General features: G+C 36.2%; 1 protein-coding gene across 6 annotated transcripts in view; it reads right to left on the bottom strand.

Annotated features, from left to right (window-relative positions):
* Window positions 1–336: 336 nt before the first annotated feature.
* Window positions 337–18,975, bottom strand: part of ADGRL2 (adhesion G protein-coupled receptor L2) — a 156,006-nt gene continuing 137,367 nt past the window's right edge. For 2 of the 6 annotated variants that reach the window (XM_053950217.1, XM_053950218.1), the window contains 6 exons: window positions 14,888–14,979; window positions 12,825–12,993; window positions 9,076–9,204; window positions 8,563–8,659; window positions 5,750–5,878; window positions 337–2,405 (listed from right to left, as the gene is read on the bottom strand). In XM_053950217.1, the coding sequence (XP_053806192.1) occupies window positions 1,651–2,405; window positions 5,750–5,878; window positions 8,563–8,659; window positions 9,076–9,204; window positions 12,825–12,993; window positions 14,888–14,979 (1,371 nt within the window). In that variant the 3' untranslated portion in view covers window positions 337–1,650. Of the gene's footprint in view, window positions 2,406–4,920; window positions 4,939–5,440; window positions 5,523–5,749; window positions 5,879–8,562; window positions 8,660–9,075; window positions 9,205–12,824; window positions 12,994–13,674; window positions 13,702–13,988; window positions 14,034–14,887; window positions 14,980–18,975 lie in introns of all 6 variants that reach the window. The other 4 variants (XM_053950219.1, XM_053950220.1, XM_053950215.1 and 1 more) reach the window with 3 other exon arrangements.

Here is an 18,975-nt window from a genome sequence, read left to right as displayed (position 1 = left end):
TAATTAACCACTAATTACTGTTGCCAAGAACATGAGAGTGGTGTTTGCCACCTTATTTTTAATTTCAGTGCAGATGCTTACTTAAAAGTTATGCAAATATATGAATTTACAGTACATTTTCCTAATGACCCTGCTATATCTGGGTTTGAGCCTATTCAATTGGGACAAAAGAATAGTAAAGATGACCTGTCTTCTGTAGAACTATAGACAGTTTCTGTTGAATTCTCGACACTTAAATCATGAAATGTAAGGATGCCATTCTGGGCAGGACACATCTGGGTTGAAGGACTGCTGATGCCAATTATGCTTCGTACATAATAATGCACATTTTACCTATTTGGAAAAAAATTCACATTTATTTACTGTCAAACAGGTGTTAAACTTTACACTGGGTATTAGTGATGGGCTCATTATTAACAGGTTTACACAAAAGGATGAAAAAAGCAGAATTTTGTTGAAACAATTTACATTTCATTTGATTTTTTATCATAAAATAAATTAATTACTAAATATAGGCGGAAGGAATATGGAAGAGTTATAGTTATGTTTTATTTATTTTTTTTAAAGGACAGGCACCTTTTATTCACGAGAAAGCTTGTGAGAAGTGTCCAATGTCCCCTTTACCCCTTACCACCCAACCCTGATTAAAGAATGAACAGGGAATTGAGTTACAATCTTTGTTAGCTACACCAAATTTGTGCAAGGCTTGGCATAATTGGTTTCTAAAACAACTTTCTCCCCAAATTATGTTTTTTTTGGCAATAAAAATTCAAAACTTAATAAAAACTAACTTGTCAAAGCAGAACACTGTTTACAGTGAAAAAATAAGTGAAAACAGGTAGAACTTGCATTTTAAACAAACTATCGTACTATGAACAGTGTAAGAAAAACAGCTTATAACATATGTGCAACCAAGAGCTTTTCACAATATATTCTTCAAACTCTTTAAAATTATTTTTTAATGACAATTATATTTCAGTTGGACACAAATGTATTTATTTTACCCTAGCAATAGAACAAAATATAATTTCTTTAGCCATTTTTTCATGAGAACGGTTCATTGTACAGTTGAGGAAATATATGAAATAAGGCCTGTGGCTTGATTGCTAGTGGTTAGACATGTGTTCAATCTTTGCCCTAATGGAAAAGATTTGCAGTGAACTGCAAATTGATGCAGAATATCTCTCCTGCTTTTGCAAGTCTTGTCAGGAACAGTAAAGTACAGTAAATTTGTCCCACAGGATTTTAAAGCCTACGCCTTGTATATAATACAATGTAGGCCTAGGAAAAAAAAATGGTGCAGCCATATTTACAAATTTAGTTCACAAACTGCTGCAATAAAATGGCTGGAAAGTGTTTATTTCTCTTTTTTTCACAATTCTGTTAAATTCAGCAGCAGAAGATATCGTAAATACCTTGTTGGTATTTCTTTTCTTTGTAACAAATAATTCATTTTAGTATACTCTGTGTATATACAAAGTTTTTGTTTTATAAAAATTCACAGAACTGCGAGGTCCAGTCATCCCTGTTACTGGAGAACCACAGAGTAAACAGAATTGTCTCTTCGAGCAGATATGAGGGAGCCTGCACAGGGCCAATTAAGTCTTTTTAATACTTGAACGTGGCCTTTAATATTTCTTTGCTACACTATTAAAGGCTTGTCACTAGTTGCATTTGTCCTTCTCTAACATCTCCTTCCGGAATACATCCTTCTTTGTTAATGGGAATGATATAGCCGTCGCTATTACCCCTGCTGATTTGATAGTACATCTGAAGCTGATGGCCAGCTCCTAGGTTTGGCATGCTCTTGTAGTAAATGTCCTCATTTTCACTCCTCCTGGAAGGAGAGAGGTCTTCTTCAACGTCGGGGCTGCTCTCTGGATAGGGAGAGTCTCTGAGGTTGGGCATGCTCGTGTAAAGAGAGTCTCTGTTGGGGGACTGGAGGTGGTCGTCAGCCTCGGCTGTCAGCTGTGAGACATAGCTGTCAGTTCCCTCGGTCTTCACTTTCTTCTGGGGCTGGTACAGAAGGGAGTGAGTCCGCTGAGGGATGAGTGGGGCCTCCAGCTCCTTGTGGTGGAGCTCCAGCCCGGGGGTGTCACTGTGCATCAAAGATGAGGCGTCTGCCACGATGGCGTCATCTTCGCTACTGCTCCCGCCGATCACAGCCTTGGCTGGCAGCGCCCGCTCCAGGTTGTGGTTCTTGCTGCTGCCCCGCAGGTTGTTGTGCACTAACTCTGAAATGATCATTTTCTCAAAAGCTGTATCATTCAGGCTTAGTCCACAGTCTACAACTTGCACGCTGTCGTTATAGTCTCCATTGCGCAATGAGTAGCTGTTGTTGAAATTACCATTTAGCGGTAGAGTATCCATGGCACTTGTATCCCTGGCATTGTTCAGTGAATGTCCTGAAATGGAAAAGGACAGCTCTGGTTATTGCCTGACATGTTTTTATCACCTTTTTTTTTTTCTTTTTCTTTTTCTTTTTAACAAAGTTCTTTAATGTAGTTCAGGACAAAGTTGTACTTGGAAGTAAAACTTGAGAAAAGTTAGGTTATTGAACATTCCCAAATGTAAACATTTGCACACCTTATAGGAAATATTCTAAAAATAGTAACACGTGATTCCTGTGGGGAATAGTGGCATTTGAATTTCTTAATTTAGTGTCAATTATGTGACTTTTCCACAAGGAACTGTTCACTCCATGCCCTTGCATATGTAATGCAAAGCAATTCATTTGGAAACATCTATGTTTTGAAGTACATCACCATGATTTAGAAAAAGAAAATTAACAGAATTTGTCCTAAACAACACTAAATTAAAAAGTAATTAGATCACAGACATAACTGAAGGCAAATGTACAACATAAACCCACATAACTGGCAAGCAACTACTTTAACATCATTTCTAACATTTTTTCCTGGTTTTTTGGTGTTTTTTTTTTTTTTTGAGATGAAGTAAAGAAAAGAATGAAAAAAAATGGATAAATACAAAGAATTTATGTTAAACAAGGACAGCCATCTTTCACACTACAGGGACCAGGGCCCACAAGCACCATCCAACAACACGATAGACAGCAGGTGGAATGACTCACTTTGGACAACTCACATCATGTCTGTCTGCTCAGGCTATCTGGCCTAAGAGTAGCTGATATATAAAAGAAAGTAAAATGATTTATTGTAACATGATGAAGAATAACTGAGCTTCTCAGCAACTTAGTCAGAGCAAGGGTTCAGCAAATTAGATTACTAAGCAATAACAGCTTTTCTTTTCCCATTTAATGCAATTTTTTTGCACTAATATTCTGTCTGCCAACAAAGGCCCCAGGCTCCTAAAGGTCAAAGTTTGCCTGCAGTCTGCATCAGTCACAGTGACAGCACTGAATGAACCAGAATAGTTAATTAAGAGCTAGGCCCACAGTTACCATGGGCATGGAAGTCAAATGCAGAAATGTTAGGAATTTCTGTAAGTATGGGTCACAGAAATTAAACCAAAGAATAAGTATTAGTTGTGGAATGGGAAGAGGAAATCAGCCATGGCTGATATCTCATAGCTGTTGAGGGAATGACAGATTGGGTAAGTCTGCTGAAAACATGAAAAGGAGTTTAAGAGGGGGGGGGAAATGAAGTCTTATGATGATTAAAGTCTTTATGCTTTGGGTTTTGGCTTTTTTTTCTGATAACTTGATAAAGAAAATGTTTTCCTATAGACACAAAGACATGTAAACTATGACAGCACAGTGCTTCCCAAGCAAAGCAAAAAAAAAAAAAAAAAGAAAAGGGAAAAGAAAAAAAAAACTTTGCAAGAAATTAAAGTCTGAACCATGGAAATCAGATGGTCAAAGCATTCCTAGAAAAGCACTTTATCTACAGATATGTCTGGAAGTAAAGAAAGAATGAAGTGACTTTACTGAAATGAGACTGACCACTGTGAGGCTGCTGCATAATATGCAAGGCTTGGAGGAGTATAAGGGAAAAGTTTTTTGGAAAAGATTTTACATTTTTGCGTTTTGTGGATTTCTTTTTTCATAATTAAAGCTGCAGCTTATCCTAGAAAATTCAATATTCTCTGGAAATATTGTTTTTAATTAAAAAGAGATTGCATTTTCTCATGAAAAGATTTTTGTCTTCAACTTTAAAAAATAGAGTCATCATTTCCAAATAAATTCTGAGCAATTTGCAAGTCATTTTGCATTTGTGTTATTGCTAACTCTTCTCCATGTGTACTGATTTTAACAGTGATGAGGGTTGTTTGAAAGGCCTTTTTAAGCTTTGATTAAACAACTATGTGGTTTTGCAATTTCATGTATGTTCCAAGATTTTTCTTGCAATGGATTTAGCTGTGCAGAACATATGGCATTTATAAAAGTAGACAACACATGGACCACATGCTGGATTCATTTCCCTCATGAAAGTGATTTAATTCTGTAATTTTAATTTTCTTTTCCTCTGCTAAAGAGATATCAAAATACATCTGATAATCCAAAATGAGTTTTCTATGATATACTGCAGAGTTAAGCATGCTAGAATATATTCAAATTGGTTTGATGAGGCAAATTTTGTTGCCTGTGATCAGGTAATTAATTTGAAATCTTTCATAGCCTGTAGCAAGATTACTGTAGGAATAAAAATATAAGTAAATTGTTAAGCATTTCGGCCTGACACTGCTTTGGTTTTAAACAGCAAATTATTTCAGCATTGTATAACTTGTGTTACCAATAGGGTTTGCTACAGACCTCATGGTGTTTCCCAAAAAGCAGTTTGCAAGCACTTTTTGAATGTGGAAACATTTTATTTGCAAATTGTGAACCACTTGCCTGCTGAGTCTACTTCATGACCGCTAGTTATGTTTTAATTGTGCCCATTAAAAATCATGCTGAAAAAATTTACATTTGATAGGCAAAGTTAAGTTTTACTCCCATACTTGTCTCTCTGTAGGTTGCTAGAGGAAAGCATAAGGAAAGTAAGAAAACAAGAGAATGAAAATAGAAACTACAGTTCAGTTAAAAAGGAGACTTGAAATAAAAACTGGAAACAAGGTTTTATGAACTCTTTTTCAAAAATTTATCACTCTATTTACACTAAAGTGATCTTACGACTCATCAAACAGTATCTGCAAGATATTCACTGATGAACTGCAACATCGTTAAGAAAAGCAAGTAGATAATGTAACAACAAAATGTTAGGTAAATGATGACACCCTTTATTCCTACAGAACTAAACTTTTCTAACTGCTAATCTCAAGATTTTCCTACAGGAAAATGATCTCCATAAAGCTGCACTATACTATAGTTTAGGTCTGTTTGACGCTGGATATAATTTTCTACACCGGGGTATCCAAAGGTGTCAAGATGCCTTGCACTGCTTTAGTATCTCATCCATTCCATAAGCAGGGTTTTCTTAGCAAGCTTTTGAGTCAACCTTATATTGCAGAGACATGATACCTCTAAGTGATATATATCTTGAAGATGGGCTCTCGGACCATGTGGTGTCAGTCCTTTAATAGTATATTAAGATTTATGCCACCTGTGTTAAAAACATGGATAATTATTGGTAAATACTGTTAGGGCAAAGGCATTACTATAATATAGTGCAGTTTTACAAGCTGACATTGGCAACACTGCATTTCTCAAATTTATTGCAGAAATTCAGACTGTACGGCTGGGGTATTGCAACTTGGGTTTCTATCTAGGGAAAAGAGGGAATTTGGAGTGAGCCAAGAAAAGCAGTTTATTCAGGAAGTATAAGCACACCTGGTGAGTTAAACACAGGAGCTGAAGGGGCATTACATACAACTGTTTCTGCGAGCAATGTGTTATAGGGGTTGTTAGTGCCGTGTGGTCGAAGAAGAGGGTTTGTTAGTAGGTAATTGCCAGTCATTCCTAAAGCAAGAGAAACAGAAAAAAAATGTCAGTTGCTTAATTTTAGCCTGACAGTTTCAATAAAGAGTAATTTTTATTCATCATGAATCAGGTAGGATTTCTAAAATGTAATTCAGCTGAAAATTTCTGGATGTATTTGAGCTATGCACTGGAAATGGGAGCAGGAAAATACAGTTAGATTCCAGTAATTCACAGGTGCTGTCCAAATCCCCAAAGTAAACATCTAGTGCAAGTGATATTTACTAATGTATACAAAATCACTGTTACACAAGAGTAGCAATTAAATGTTTAGAGATCAAGGTACTACATGAAGCTATTAGGACTTTAAAAATGATCATATGGAACACTTCTGTCCAGAATTGACAGAACTGAATTTCTCAAACTGAAATGTATCGAAAAACCTCTTATGACAGGATCAGAGCTGTTACTCACTTTACTAAAAACACACAGATAGTGGAAGGGAATTGCTGTTTTCAAACAGACAGTGGATGACAAATTGCAAGAAGCATATCTTAGTATATGCAAAAGTATGCATGCTGAGGGGAAAGCAAAATATTTGTTCTAAGAAATCAGAGCATTCACATTTTCTCCTGGGAATTCATGCTGCAAATGTATCTGTCAGGTTTTTAAAAAGAATTCCTCGACGACAAACTTCTTTAAACTAGTAGTTTGCAAACAATGTAAGACAAAGAACAGACATGAACAGACTCTTTTAAACTGTTGTAAACTCAAATTTGCATGTTAACACAACACCATTTACACAGTCTCACTGTAATCAAGATAAAAAACCAGCATATTTTGAGAAATTATTAAAAAGTTAGTTAATCTCTGACTTCTAGCTACTACAAGAAAAATGCTATGATTTAAAAATTAATTTAAACATTTCAATAAGATAAAATTCAAGTTTCTTTTTTATTACTTTGCAAAGCAGTACATCAGGATCAGTGTATTACAGACCCAAGGACAATTAAAGAGACAGCCATATCTTTACAGTATAAATATTTTTATTTGGCAAGGAATGATATATATTCCAAATATTAATGCTTTTGTACTCCCAGAGCTACTTAGTAGCAGAAATGAGCAGAAATTTCTAACACCCAAAGAATTATGGTCTGACTATGCTAATCTTATTTGAAGGTTTGTATTAGTCATCAACTAAAAAAATTATCATAGCCTTTTTCCATTGTAAAGTTCTTCTTACTAGAAATAATAACTGAAATATATTTTGCTTGGTTTTTTTTATTTTGCATATTATATTTAATCTTGGTTAGAACAATTACATGTAATTTATAGATATGATTTTTTTCAATCCAAATTTCTTTGTCACAAGGAAAAAAAGCTTAATTAAAAGCTTGATTTTTATTTTAAAGGAAAAATGAAACTTGCCATTAATTATTAAACAACTCTTCTATGTATGTATCACTGAGATAGTGACAAAATCATAACTGAATAGAGTTGATACCAATCTTTCTAATCCTGGCAGAACATCTCCAGTGACTTGACTCTGGCACTTGAAACAGGGAGAAGCTCTGTTCAACACTGAATTAACTAACAGTGCAGCACAGTTAGAGCAAACCTCAGGAGGCAAAGACAGCAAATTAGGGTAAATATCAAATTTTATGTGATTGTATTTTTTGAATTTTAGTAAGACACTGAAGGGACATGAAAAGTATACATTTTCTACCTAGGAGAAGATGCTTAATTTTGATTTTTGCCAACACATGCAGGATTCATAAGGGGGGTGGGAGGAGCAGCAAGACACACAGGTCTTACCCACTTTCTAAGTACCAAATAGCAAAAGTAGAATCATGCTTTCTGACACCTTTTGCTTTGCAAACACCGCAGTTTTTACTTCCAAAATGAATGTAAATACACGTCCCTGCTACCAAATCCTGAATTTGAATTTTCTGTTTGAAACTTTCTGAGTTGAGCAGGAACTGGTTGCAGTGAGACCAGGGCTGCCTGCTTTTCACTTAAGGATTGGGTGGAAGAACAGGTTTCAAACCTGGCTTGCACAGAGCAGTCCTCCCTCCACTGCTGGCTCAAACTGCCTCCGAAACACAGAGGGGAGGGGAGAAAGGGAGGGACAATCTGTCTTGGTTAATAGCCTTGTCTTCTGTCTGGTCATGAGAATGAGGTTACACATTTCAAAGTCTATCTGAGATGAGAAGTTTTGAGTTTTGACTTCTCCCTGCCTGAAAATGTGGATTCTATCCCATGTTACAGATATGATGCTCTTTGAAATAGAAAAGATAAATGCTTTACAGACATCTTTTGCATAGAAATGATATCAATTAGATTTCACTGGGAAAATTTCTGCACCTAAAAATCAGTCAAATACGCATTAAAATGTTACTGCACTCGTATTTCTATTTCAGATTTAACCTATAAAGGTTAGGAAAGATTTAAAATTATGATCTTGCTTTTAAGCTAAATTATTGATGAAACTAATTTAAATACATTCCCATGAATTGAAGAATTCAACTTCTATAGCAGGGGCCAGTTAAGAGAACTTGGTTTTCAAAAGTGCTGGTGGATAACTTTAAAACTCTGCTTTTAGAGAACACTTGTTCCAGATTTTTTTTTAACATTCTTTTCAATTCTTAAATGTTAAATGTGTTAAATGATATAAAATCTGTAATAAATTTATGGATTCTAAAACTGAAATGTTCCCAGTGACTGACCTTGATTAAGTGTTGAAGTGCTGTTGATGTCACCTGAGATAAAAGATGATTCCGATTGTTTTCTCACAGTGTCATTCCACATCCTCCTTATTCGACTCTGTTAACACAAAGCAGTGGGACAAAAGCATAGTAGATTACAAAAAGATTTTTTCCTGCTCATGTGCTATTATCTAGAATATTTGTGTTTATTTTAGCCTAAAGTAAACCATTTTTCTAGCACATCATGAGACTTCCTTTTTTTTAAATTAAAACTCTGATTTATTAAACTTTATTTCAATGAAACACGATGGTATAAACCTTCCTATAAATCAGTCCCTAATTACAAGTAAAAATAACATATTTGTATTAGACCAAAGTAACTGTTTAAAAAGAAATAATTCTACAACACAGAAGTATGTATTTACCATCTAAATGACAATAATGAGAAGACAATTAGTCTTTCTGATTGGAAGACATCTCAGTAGGCTTTTCATAAATAAGGTAATTAAAAGATGCTGCCAAAATCGTTGTTACCTGAGTGCCAGAAGAATAGCGAGCACTAGTTCTCGTGGTTGATGCCTTCACTGAACTGTGGGGACTCTCAGTTGGAAGTCCTCCACAGCAGTAGGAATGTCGGAAGCACTTCCCATATTCCTTACGTACCTGTGGGGGAAAAAAAAATGCTTAGCACATGAAATAGTTTTAAATAGCTGCTGGCAAAAACACAAGAATCTTGCATTGAAACGACTCACTTTTCAAGCAAATAGATAATTCTTGTCTGTCGAATTGCTGGCTGTTAGCAAACCCACATATTTCTCCCTACTCAGTGGCAGTATTAGCAGCTACCCAGGAGTTTTGAACCAATTATTTCCAAGGTATACACACACTTCTTAGAGATGTCCCTGAATAATCACTACTGACTTGGTTATAGAATTGTTTCTATTTCATTTTCATATTGTAGATTAATATAGTTAAGTTTACCTGAACTGAAATGCTGGCTGAAAATAGTGGTTTTTATAAGAGTTTTTGGTGCAGAAAGCACAGCAAGCCTGTCTTCCCATCCTAGCAGGCAAGAAGGGCTTGAGCACTGCTCAGTACTAGCCCTTATGCAATGATTTCCAATGAGGAGTGCAAAATTTCCAATGCCTGTAAAGGAATTTTCTTACTCTGTGTAACTCATCCAGCTGCTACTTCCAATGGCCACACCTGCCCAGGCAGAGAACAGAGTTCACAAACACCACTGCCCCACTCCAGGCACAGCCCCAGCTATGCTGGTGAAGACACTTGCCAGTGTTCCAGTGTCACTTTTTGAACCATGAAAGCTGGGAATGAAACCCCTTTCACTTTCAGGACCAAAACATAAAATTCTCATCCCTGTCTTTGTTAAATTTAGAAATTTGAATATACCCATGTTTATGATTTTTTTTTTCCCTGACAGAGCTGCAAAACTAATTAATGACTTCAGTATTTGGGCTACATTTATTCACCTTCTGTTTCCAGTGACCTACTGGAAACTTTAGTTTTGCTATGTGTGATAACAACTGCCAAAAAAGTAATTAGGATCATTTAACAGAGCAGTTAATTCTCTTATAGTCCATGTCTGCTTCAGTGACTACTATTTTCGGATAACAGAAGAATGTGTGCATATCTTGGCAGCAAGACTGCACCAGTGAATAGAATTTGTATAGATGTGTAAGTCTAAACTCATAAATATTCCACCAGATTATATGGGAACTTAAGTGTCTCTTCTACATCAATGAGACTCATGAGTTTCTGTGAAAAGAGGGATTTCAGCTAACCTGGAAATTCTGCCTGACCTATGAATATAAGAGACAGAAAGTTATGTGTATGCAAAAAGGGGAGAGGAGAAAATGCAAAAAATTAATTGTGTGGATTTACATATGTAATGTGCTGATTTTTACAGGAGCTTTACTCAAAGAATACATACTGTGCTGTTTCTATAAATCGCAAGGATGAAGAAAAGTTGAATAATTTGTACTTTAACTTCAAGCTAGGCACAATAATTCAGCTTTTTATAAAAGTACATGGTATATATTTTCAGTCAACCCCTATCTATATCAGCATAAAAGACATGTAAAGAAATGAAAACAGAAATGAAACAACTTAGAATTCTAATTTTTACCCTGGAAAACGTAGGTCTATATACATCATCACTAGATGGTATAACACCTAAGAAAATACATTCCTGAACACTAATGGATATTAAATACTCTAAGCCACTACACAGTAGAGACAATAGCAATCAAAATTGTATTTTTACCCAAATACCACCCTCCAGGGCTGGCTTTGCCTAATGCCTGTATTGCAGTGAATGTACATTATCTGCCAGGACTGCGCATTCCACTGTCATTATTTCTAAATTATAGCTTGTTGGAAACTGATGGAAGCAACAGCACTATCATCTTGTCAGAACTGGAAACATAATAGTTTTCACTTCCACAATTCTATTTCTATGTTCAATTTAGTGACCAAGTAATAATAACAGAATAAAAAGACTACATTAGCTATGCAGACAGAGCATAGGACAATATCCAGTCAAAGGCAGTGACACTTAAAAACCTTAAATGGCAGCTTTAACATTCTTTCAGGTATAAATCTTATTGCTCTAGGTTATGTTTTTTTCACACTTGACTGGTATTTTAATATTGCTTTTTGCTGACTCCACTTTATATAAAAACAATACACAGCTGTAAAAAGAAATAAAAAAGGAATCTGTTTCTGATTTTCAAGTCCAATACAAATAGTAAAAAGGGAAACATTATATGAAACCCTAACCTAGAAATTATTTGCATTTTGGGAATGTTTGCATTTTCCTCCCTACCTTCTTCTCTTAGGCTCTTCTAAGTGGAGTGTCATATTCATCTGGGTAAAGTTCTATCTACTAGATCTTTTCCTAAAACACCTCTGAGTGCCCTTGTCTACACCAAATTTAAGAGATGCTGGTAATGTTAGAGCTGGTACAATTGAGAACATGAGCATAGGACTTTTGTATTTAAACAACACTTCATCCAATGGTCTGAAACCATCTTATAAATATCAGTTAATTATGTCTCTGGTGAGCTAATTATAATGGGAGTTAATAATTGCTAGGTCTCTAGCCTAAAATTGGTAAAAATATTTAGAATCTAAATATTGCAAATTGGATATTTCCAAACGTAGAACATACTGCATGTTAAGTTTGTTTGGGTGTGATTTTTTGATGTTCACCATTTCTCTCAGCTCTCATTGATTTCAGTTGTCCTGACAACTAACAAAGGCTTTCAGCATTTTTAATGCACTCTTCATTAAAACACTTCTAAGGCAACCTTGGAAGCAATCTCCATGTTCTGGGGAAGAGAAGAGGTGCAGGGAACCCAGAAAAGGGTCCCACAGAGCTGTACCCTTCCCTTTCCTTCTCTCCTGCTTGCTTCTCTCTCCCCTTCAAGCTTTCTTTCTGTCTCCCTCTGTCTCTCTTTGTCTCTCCCTCCTTCCAGCTCCTTCTGGACCCTTCTACTTTCATCCAGCAAATGGGAGCAGAACTAATCTAGCTCATCCCACTCGAGAGGGAGGCTCCAGTGAAGAGCACGAAGCTATTGGGATTTCTGGGGGAGGCAAACACTTGGAAAAAAAGTATTAATGCTGGCATCTTTTCCATCTTCAGAAAACTATACCTGTTAGCAGCTGTCTAGCATTAATGACTACTTTTTTTTAAGGTGTGTCAAAGTTCATAATAAAATTAATTTTTACATTTTGCTTAATTTGTAATGAATGAGCACACATAGTACAGTCCCTGCCTATCACCCATACCTTTATGTGGCAGCTTAATGGGATCTCAGGAAAGGTGCTCTGCCTTGATCTAAGAAAAGGAGAGCATTTCCAGGCTGATATGGGCTGATATCATAACTGATCCTTTGTTTGCAGCACTGCAGCAAAGGCAGAACTTGTTTCATGTGGACATTAAAGACTTTTGGCTGTAAGTCCAGGCTAATATGTACCACATTACCAGTGTTAAACTTTTACATTTTCTTCACAAAGCCTTCAAACTTTTCAAGCCCAGCTTGGAAATGCTGCATCCATGTTAAACCTGTCTGGGTCACAGAGCAGATACATGACTCCCACTAGCACATACAGCAAGAACTCTACTGGAATTCTAGTCCCCTCCTCAAACTACTTCAAAATACTCCAGTTCTTCAAATTGTTAATTTTATCTCTACTTTCTTAAGAATTATGTGTGGCATTTCTAAGGAGTTAGGGAACATTTATCTGTGGTTTTGGTAACTTACTTTCTTTTGAAGGGCACAATGAAAGATGAAAATAAACATTCCTTGGAAAGCATTAAATACTGTGAAGAGGTATGTCATCACAACGGTCCCCTCATTTATAAACAGCAGACCAAATGACCATGTTAGGCCAAGGAGACACAGGAGAGCAAATGCACCCAGGACCCAGGATCTGTAAAAGAAAATTAATTTTAGTAACATTACTTACGAGAATGTACTTTGCCAAATCCAATATTAACATTTCAGTTCCTGCAGTTGACTTTTACTAGTTTCACATTCAAATGTAAAAATTCCTTGGGTTTAACCTTTTATCTATTAAAGAAAGAACAATTCCATTCAGTACTCTTAGACTCCAGTGAAAACAGCAAGAGTAGATATAACCTTTGTCTTTCTCAAGAACAGCATAGGATGTCAAAACTATTTTGAAATGCGTATTTTGATATGCAGAAGTATAGCACATGCCTCAGCTACTCCATTGCTTTATCTGCTTTTAGAGAAGAGATTGATAAATCTGGCTTAGCCACTAATCACACCATAGATTTTAAACAGTGGTGCTGCCATATGACACCAAATAATGTAACACAAATGCACAAAGGTTAAACAGCAGATTAAAAGCCTAGAGCCCAAATCATTAATGCTTCGATAAACTCAGCTAAACTGAAGCTAGAGGATGTAACTTCCGCATGAAGAAACCCTGCTGAAATGCGACAAAAATATGGATATTGCTTTACAGAACAATCTAAAAAAGATTCCATCATGAATAGGTTAAGGAAAAGGAATAGTAGTGAACAGCACAGAATGAAAGGGAAAGGGAATTTAGTCAGTGAATTCCACATCTAACTAATGATCTTACTTGATAAATGGCTTATTATCTTCATAGCTAGAAAGCATTATAAGCAGAAAAGAGAAACAAAATTATTAGACAGAATTTAAACAGAAATTAATAAGAGCATTTTTAATTGTCTATAAAAATTAGTCAAAATTAGGAAATTCAAAATGCAGAGGCAAGCAATTTAAAAGTATAAAAGCATGTAATAGTTTAAAAGTCTTTAGCAAATCAGGTATCTCAAAAATAGTTAATTAAAATTAAGGGAAATCCACAATATGACCGAGTTTGTAAAGTTAAAAATCATGCTAGAAGTTTGTTAATGTAGGGTTCTATCTTACCCAGGTAAGTCCGTATTATAGTAGCCATCACAAACACGGTAATTACTGGTGTGGATGAGAAGACAGAAAGAGGAAAAGGAAGAAAAGAGAGAGATGCTAAAGATTAGCTCTCTCTCTCCTCATGCAACATGCAATGAAGCTGATACTAACCTATCTAGAACATCTAGTTCACAATGTTATCCTTACAAAGTCTCCCTTTGCCATTTCCAACGTTCAAAGCAGATCTGTAAGACCCTTTCACATCCAACCCTCAGTGTTAGGAAGTGGCACCATCCCTTCAGTGTTGGTAACAAAAACCTTGAATACAACGTAAGGCTAAACAGAGTACAGTAAAAAGCTATCTAAAGAAGTGAAAGCTACCAAAGCCTTGTTAGTTATCAAAAACCTATATTAGTCTGCAAAAGGGATACTACAGTAGAACACCATGATAAAGTAAACATTTGTTAAATTAGCATGAAAACAGCAGATAGTCTTCAAGTTAACAATAATAATAGAGTCAATTCTCTTGGGAGAACAGGATTACGAGTAGAAACTGCTCAGAATCCCTAAATCAGAAAGTCATTTAACAAAACAAACTTAATATAATCATATCAGCCATGCAAACAGGAACATCATTTTTGAACTGCATTTTAAATGCAAACGAAATTACTACAGTGCTGTGGCATTTCCGTGAAACAGTTTCTTGGCACTAGTTCCAGGCTGAAATTATCTAATTTTGACCGGCATTTGTGACATTACAGCAACAATGTGACGAAAGCAGGATTGGCTCTGTTTGCTTCTAATTGACATCTGCAGTTGCTGGGAGACAATGGCATGTGCTCCTAATGGAGAGTAGCTTTCAATCAGTTCAGCAATCAGAAAATAATCACAGTTCTCATACTTGAACACAAAGCACTTACTTAATGTTTTCCAACCTGCTAGAGTCTGGTTTCAAAGTGTTTGAGTGCTTCACCATTTTGCACAATGTGATCACCAGGAAGATAAGATTCAGCTGTCAAAACAGATAAGAATGAAATTAAACTACTTCAAGTAATAGGTTGAATAATGATGATGTTACAGGCTAAACAAAAACCCTGTAGTTTATTTCCAAGTAAGTAGGGAAAATTGGTAAATATATCAGTTGGTCTGCAAACCGTGATTGCAAATAAGAATGAGAGGATAATGCACCACATCATCATGAACCACCGTATTTAACTCATGTCCAACACTTGCCATTGTCAGTTCAGCTCTGTCCTCCAGCATGTTTTGTTCATCTCCTGCTCACCTTTACCTGTCACCCCTGGCCCTCTTCCCCACCTCACACTCTGAGGACAATGGTTACTGCTTTACTGGGCTATACTAGCTGTCTTTTTATCACCCCATCCTGATTTTTAAATGCTTCACCTTTGCTAGTTTCTCCTTTATTTTTTTTTTTTTATTCCTTTTTGTTCTCACAATCCTACTGGGGTCTTGAAAAAACCTTAAATGTAACTGGTAAAAAAGAAAAAGAGAGGAAAAGAAGAAAAAGAAACAGAAAGATGTAGCAAATGCATCAAACTTAACAGTGCCATAGACATATGCTGGTGGTGCACCCTCCTGCTGCCCTCTTTCCCTTTGTAGTCTGGATTCTGTCGAAGTGAGACTGTATGTGCACTTGAAGGACTGTGGCATCTTATTCTTGTTGTGTCATTCATACAGGTAGCACCAGGGAAGATACTGAAGGAAATTTTTTATCTTTCTCTTATTGTGAAACAGAATCACAGATATCAAAGTTACTGGGTGCCTTTCTCCTATCGATTTCAAAGCCTGTGAAAAGCACAGGCGAGGCAAATACAAGGATGCCTGCAGAACACAGGCTAAAAAATAGTATCCAATTAATTTCAGTAATTAGTTTGTGCTGTCCTATATCGCACAGAAAAGTTGCACAAGATTGTATCTTTGAAACCAGTAAGAGCCATGTCCTGTCAGCAAGAAGACACACATCCTTGTCTACTACTACAATAGTGCACACAAAGTGCAAAAGCTAAGAGAAGATGGAAGAATATGCTTGGACATCCTTATAACACATACATTAGATAAAGAACCCCATTCTTATAATCTTCCATATATATATCTATCTGCAACTGGTTACTGATGGAGCATGATTATACCAAGTCTCTCAATTTGGAAAGCCTTTGGTTTCAGACAGCTTCAAAATCTTCACTATTTTTGTAACACTGGGCATACTAGTTCGTGCTAGCTGTGCCTCAATGGTCAGAAATGTCACTGAAATCCTAATAAAGAGCTGGTCTTAATCATGACAAGATGAATATTTTGAAGGCTCTGATCAGAGTCTGTTAATAAGAACATGTATTACAGAAATAATTCTTACTGCTATGGGCAATCATGTTATTGCTCCTGCTGCTGTCTCAAAATCAGGATGGACAGCATGAACTATAATGCAGTTGTCAGCACCAGAAAAGTGTCTGGTAACTTTTGATCTTATTACACAAAGTACCAAATTTTTACAATTGTATGTTGAGATTAATAGAAAAAGGTGTTTGTGATACAAATAACAAAAATAAGCTTTTATGATTGATTTCTGTTTGTGTTTCAAGAACTGGCTGAAAATACTTAACCTTAAAGCTAATACATGTACATGGTGTAGGTTATCCATATTTCCATTGCTGCAAAATGTAATAGAAGTGTCAATAATTAATGATCTTGGTGATTATCTTTTATGATTCTTACAGGAAATTACTAACCACGTGAGAAAAACCATTTCATTACATCATTGTGGTCTCTTCCTCTTATCTACATTTTCACTGTACGGTGTAACTTCATTGGATGAGAAAACAAGTTGCTTCTCTCCCTGGCCTTTGCATCAGACAGGACAAGGGCTCTGCAACAGACCTGACCCTCAGTTCCATGTCTTTGCGCACAGATTTCATTTTTCTCTATTTGAAAAAGTTTCTTGCACAGTTTGGTAGCTGACATAACATGAAGTTCTTCAGCCTGCCTGAGAAATGCAACCTCAATTTGCTTTTTGTGAAAACAAACAGATTAAGAGCTAAGACACATGCCCTGTGTCAATCCTAACACGTACATCAACTTTGGCTGCAACCTATGCATCTGGGAGTGCACAATCCAGTTCAGAATAGTGTTTACAGCACGGCTGGAAGCTAATCCTTGCCTAAGTACTACCCTGTAGTATCCTGTATTGTACTGACATCATCATTCTTGGATCAAAAACTCATAGATATGGCTTAGCCCATAAAAGACTGCCTTATGAAACAAGAGGGTTTTATCCTTTGATTCTTTGTACAACTGAAGTGCTGGCTTGCCACACGACAAATAAAAACTTGTATTTACACACTGAGGTTCCTTTGGTGACATGGGCAGACATGGCCTTACCCCAGAGCTTGAGCCAAGCTCCATTGCATTGAACAGGTTTTATGGAGGTACTCAGCTCTGCCTGGGTATATGGCCTTGCTGCACCAGGGAGCAACTGCACAAAGCAGCTTCTTAGGTGACATTTTAATTGTAATTTATGTACAGACCCACAAAATCAGCCCACAGAAATAATAATTCCATATCACAGCAGCTGAAAAAGTCTTTCCAAGAAAAAAGGAAGAATACTGTACTTTGAAGACAAAGTAACTATGACAACTGAGCATATGATACTTGTTTCTCCATCACTGTGAAATGTTGCATAGTTTTCAGTTTCAGCAGTCAAAAGACCATGGTTTGCCACTTGTTCAAACATGCTGGCATCTCTGTTACACATTATATCATTATAAAAAACCCTATTTTGCTTGTTTAGAGATACTGTATCCAAACTGTTCTATAGATTTGCTTTTGGCTCCCTAATTGTTTTTCATCTAGAAATGGATTGTTTTGGAGAAACTCATGAGTTAAAGACTTTTGGGCATCCTGCCTTTTTTTTTTTTTTTTTTCTTTTTTCTCATGAAATACACTAAGCAGTGAGGGAAGGGAACTTGCTGGAAAATAATTGCTTTTATAAGGAATAGCTGAATTAATTTTCTTGGTGAGAAATATGTAGAGGGGGGAGAAGAAAACACAGGGCTTTGTATTCATTTGTACAAATGAAGTTTTTTCAGCTCTAAGCAATGTGGTCTGGCCCAGAGCTGAGGCTATTTTGAGAAGAAAGCTTGACCACAGATCTCCAGGAGCTCCTTTCAACCTGAATTGTTTCTGTGAGGACTGAACTGTTACTGATCTAAGCAAATGAATTGGTAGATGTTTTCCAAGCTTGACAGATGGCCTGAGTAGGACAACTTTCTTTAAGAAAATGTTCACCACAAGCATGCAGTACTCTGAGGTCATACAAAGGCCCACATGAACAGCAAGAGAGACTTTTGAGAGCAATCTTCTAAGAGAAAAAATGTGCCTCTGACAATGGTGGTGTTCTCATCACTTCATGTAAGTAAATGGTCAGTGACTGGCCGGACCCCATCCTGACATCTGGGCTGCATCCACCCCAGATGAGCCAAAATCTGCAGCTGAACAGTACCCCTCTTCTTCAATGCTAATAAAAAAATAGAAATACATTGTGCAAATCCACACAGAGATGCACAATGTATACATCTCAAACAATCCTAAAATTATACCCTTAATCATGTCTGTAAAATCTCTTTCATGCTGCTGATTTTCATGTCTGCAAATCAGACCAACACTCTTTTGAAAGCTAAAAATAAGAAATTAAAAGTCTGGTCAGGCATCAGGTTTGGATTTGATGATTCTGCTGTGATACCAAAGAGTGACAGAACACACAGGTGTAGAAGGTGGAGCTATAATATGAGATCTTTTAAAACATTAGCTGGTAATAGTAAGCAAAAATTTGAATGGATAGTATTTCATTTGTGTTTATATTTGATTCTGATCTAGTTTCTAAAACTTACTGTCTACCAGAAGAGATGGCATACTGGATAGAGAACTAGTTTAATCTATAACCTGATTTTAGAACTTTGTGTAAAGTCAAAAAAAAAAAAAAATTAGAGTATCTTCT

The sequence above is a fragment of the Vidua chalybeata genome, chromosome 9 (assembly GCF_026979565.1).
Source record: "Vidua chalybeata isolate OUT-0048 chromosome 9, bVidCha1 merged haplotype, whole genome shotgun sequence".
Lineage (NCBI taxonomy): Eukaryota > Metazoa > Chordata > Aves > Passeriformes > Viduidae > Vidua > Vidua chalybeata.
The sequence above is the reverse complement of the archived record's forward strand: the minus strand, read 5'-3'. Positions and strand labels throughout refer to the sequence as shown.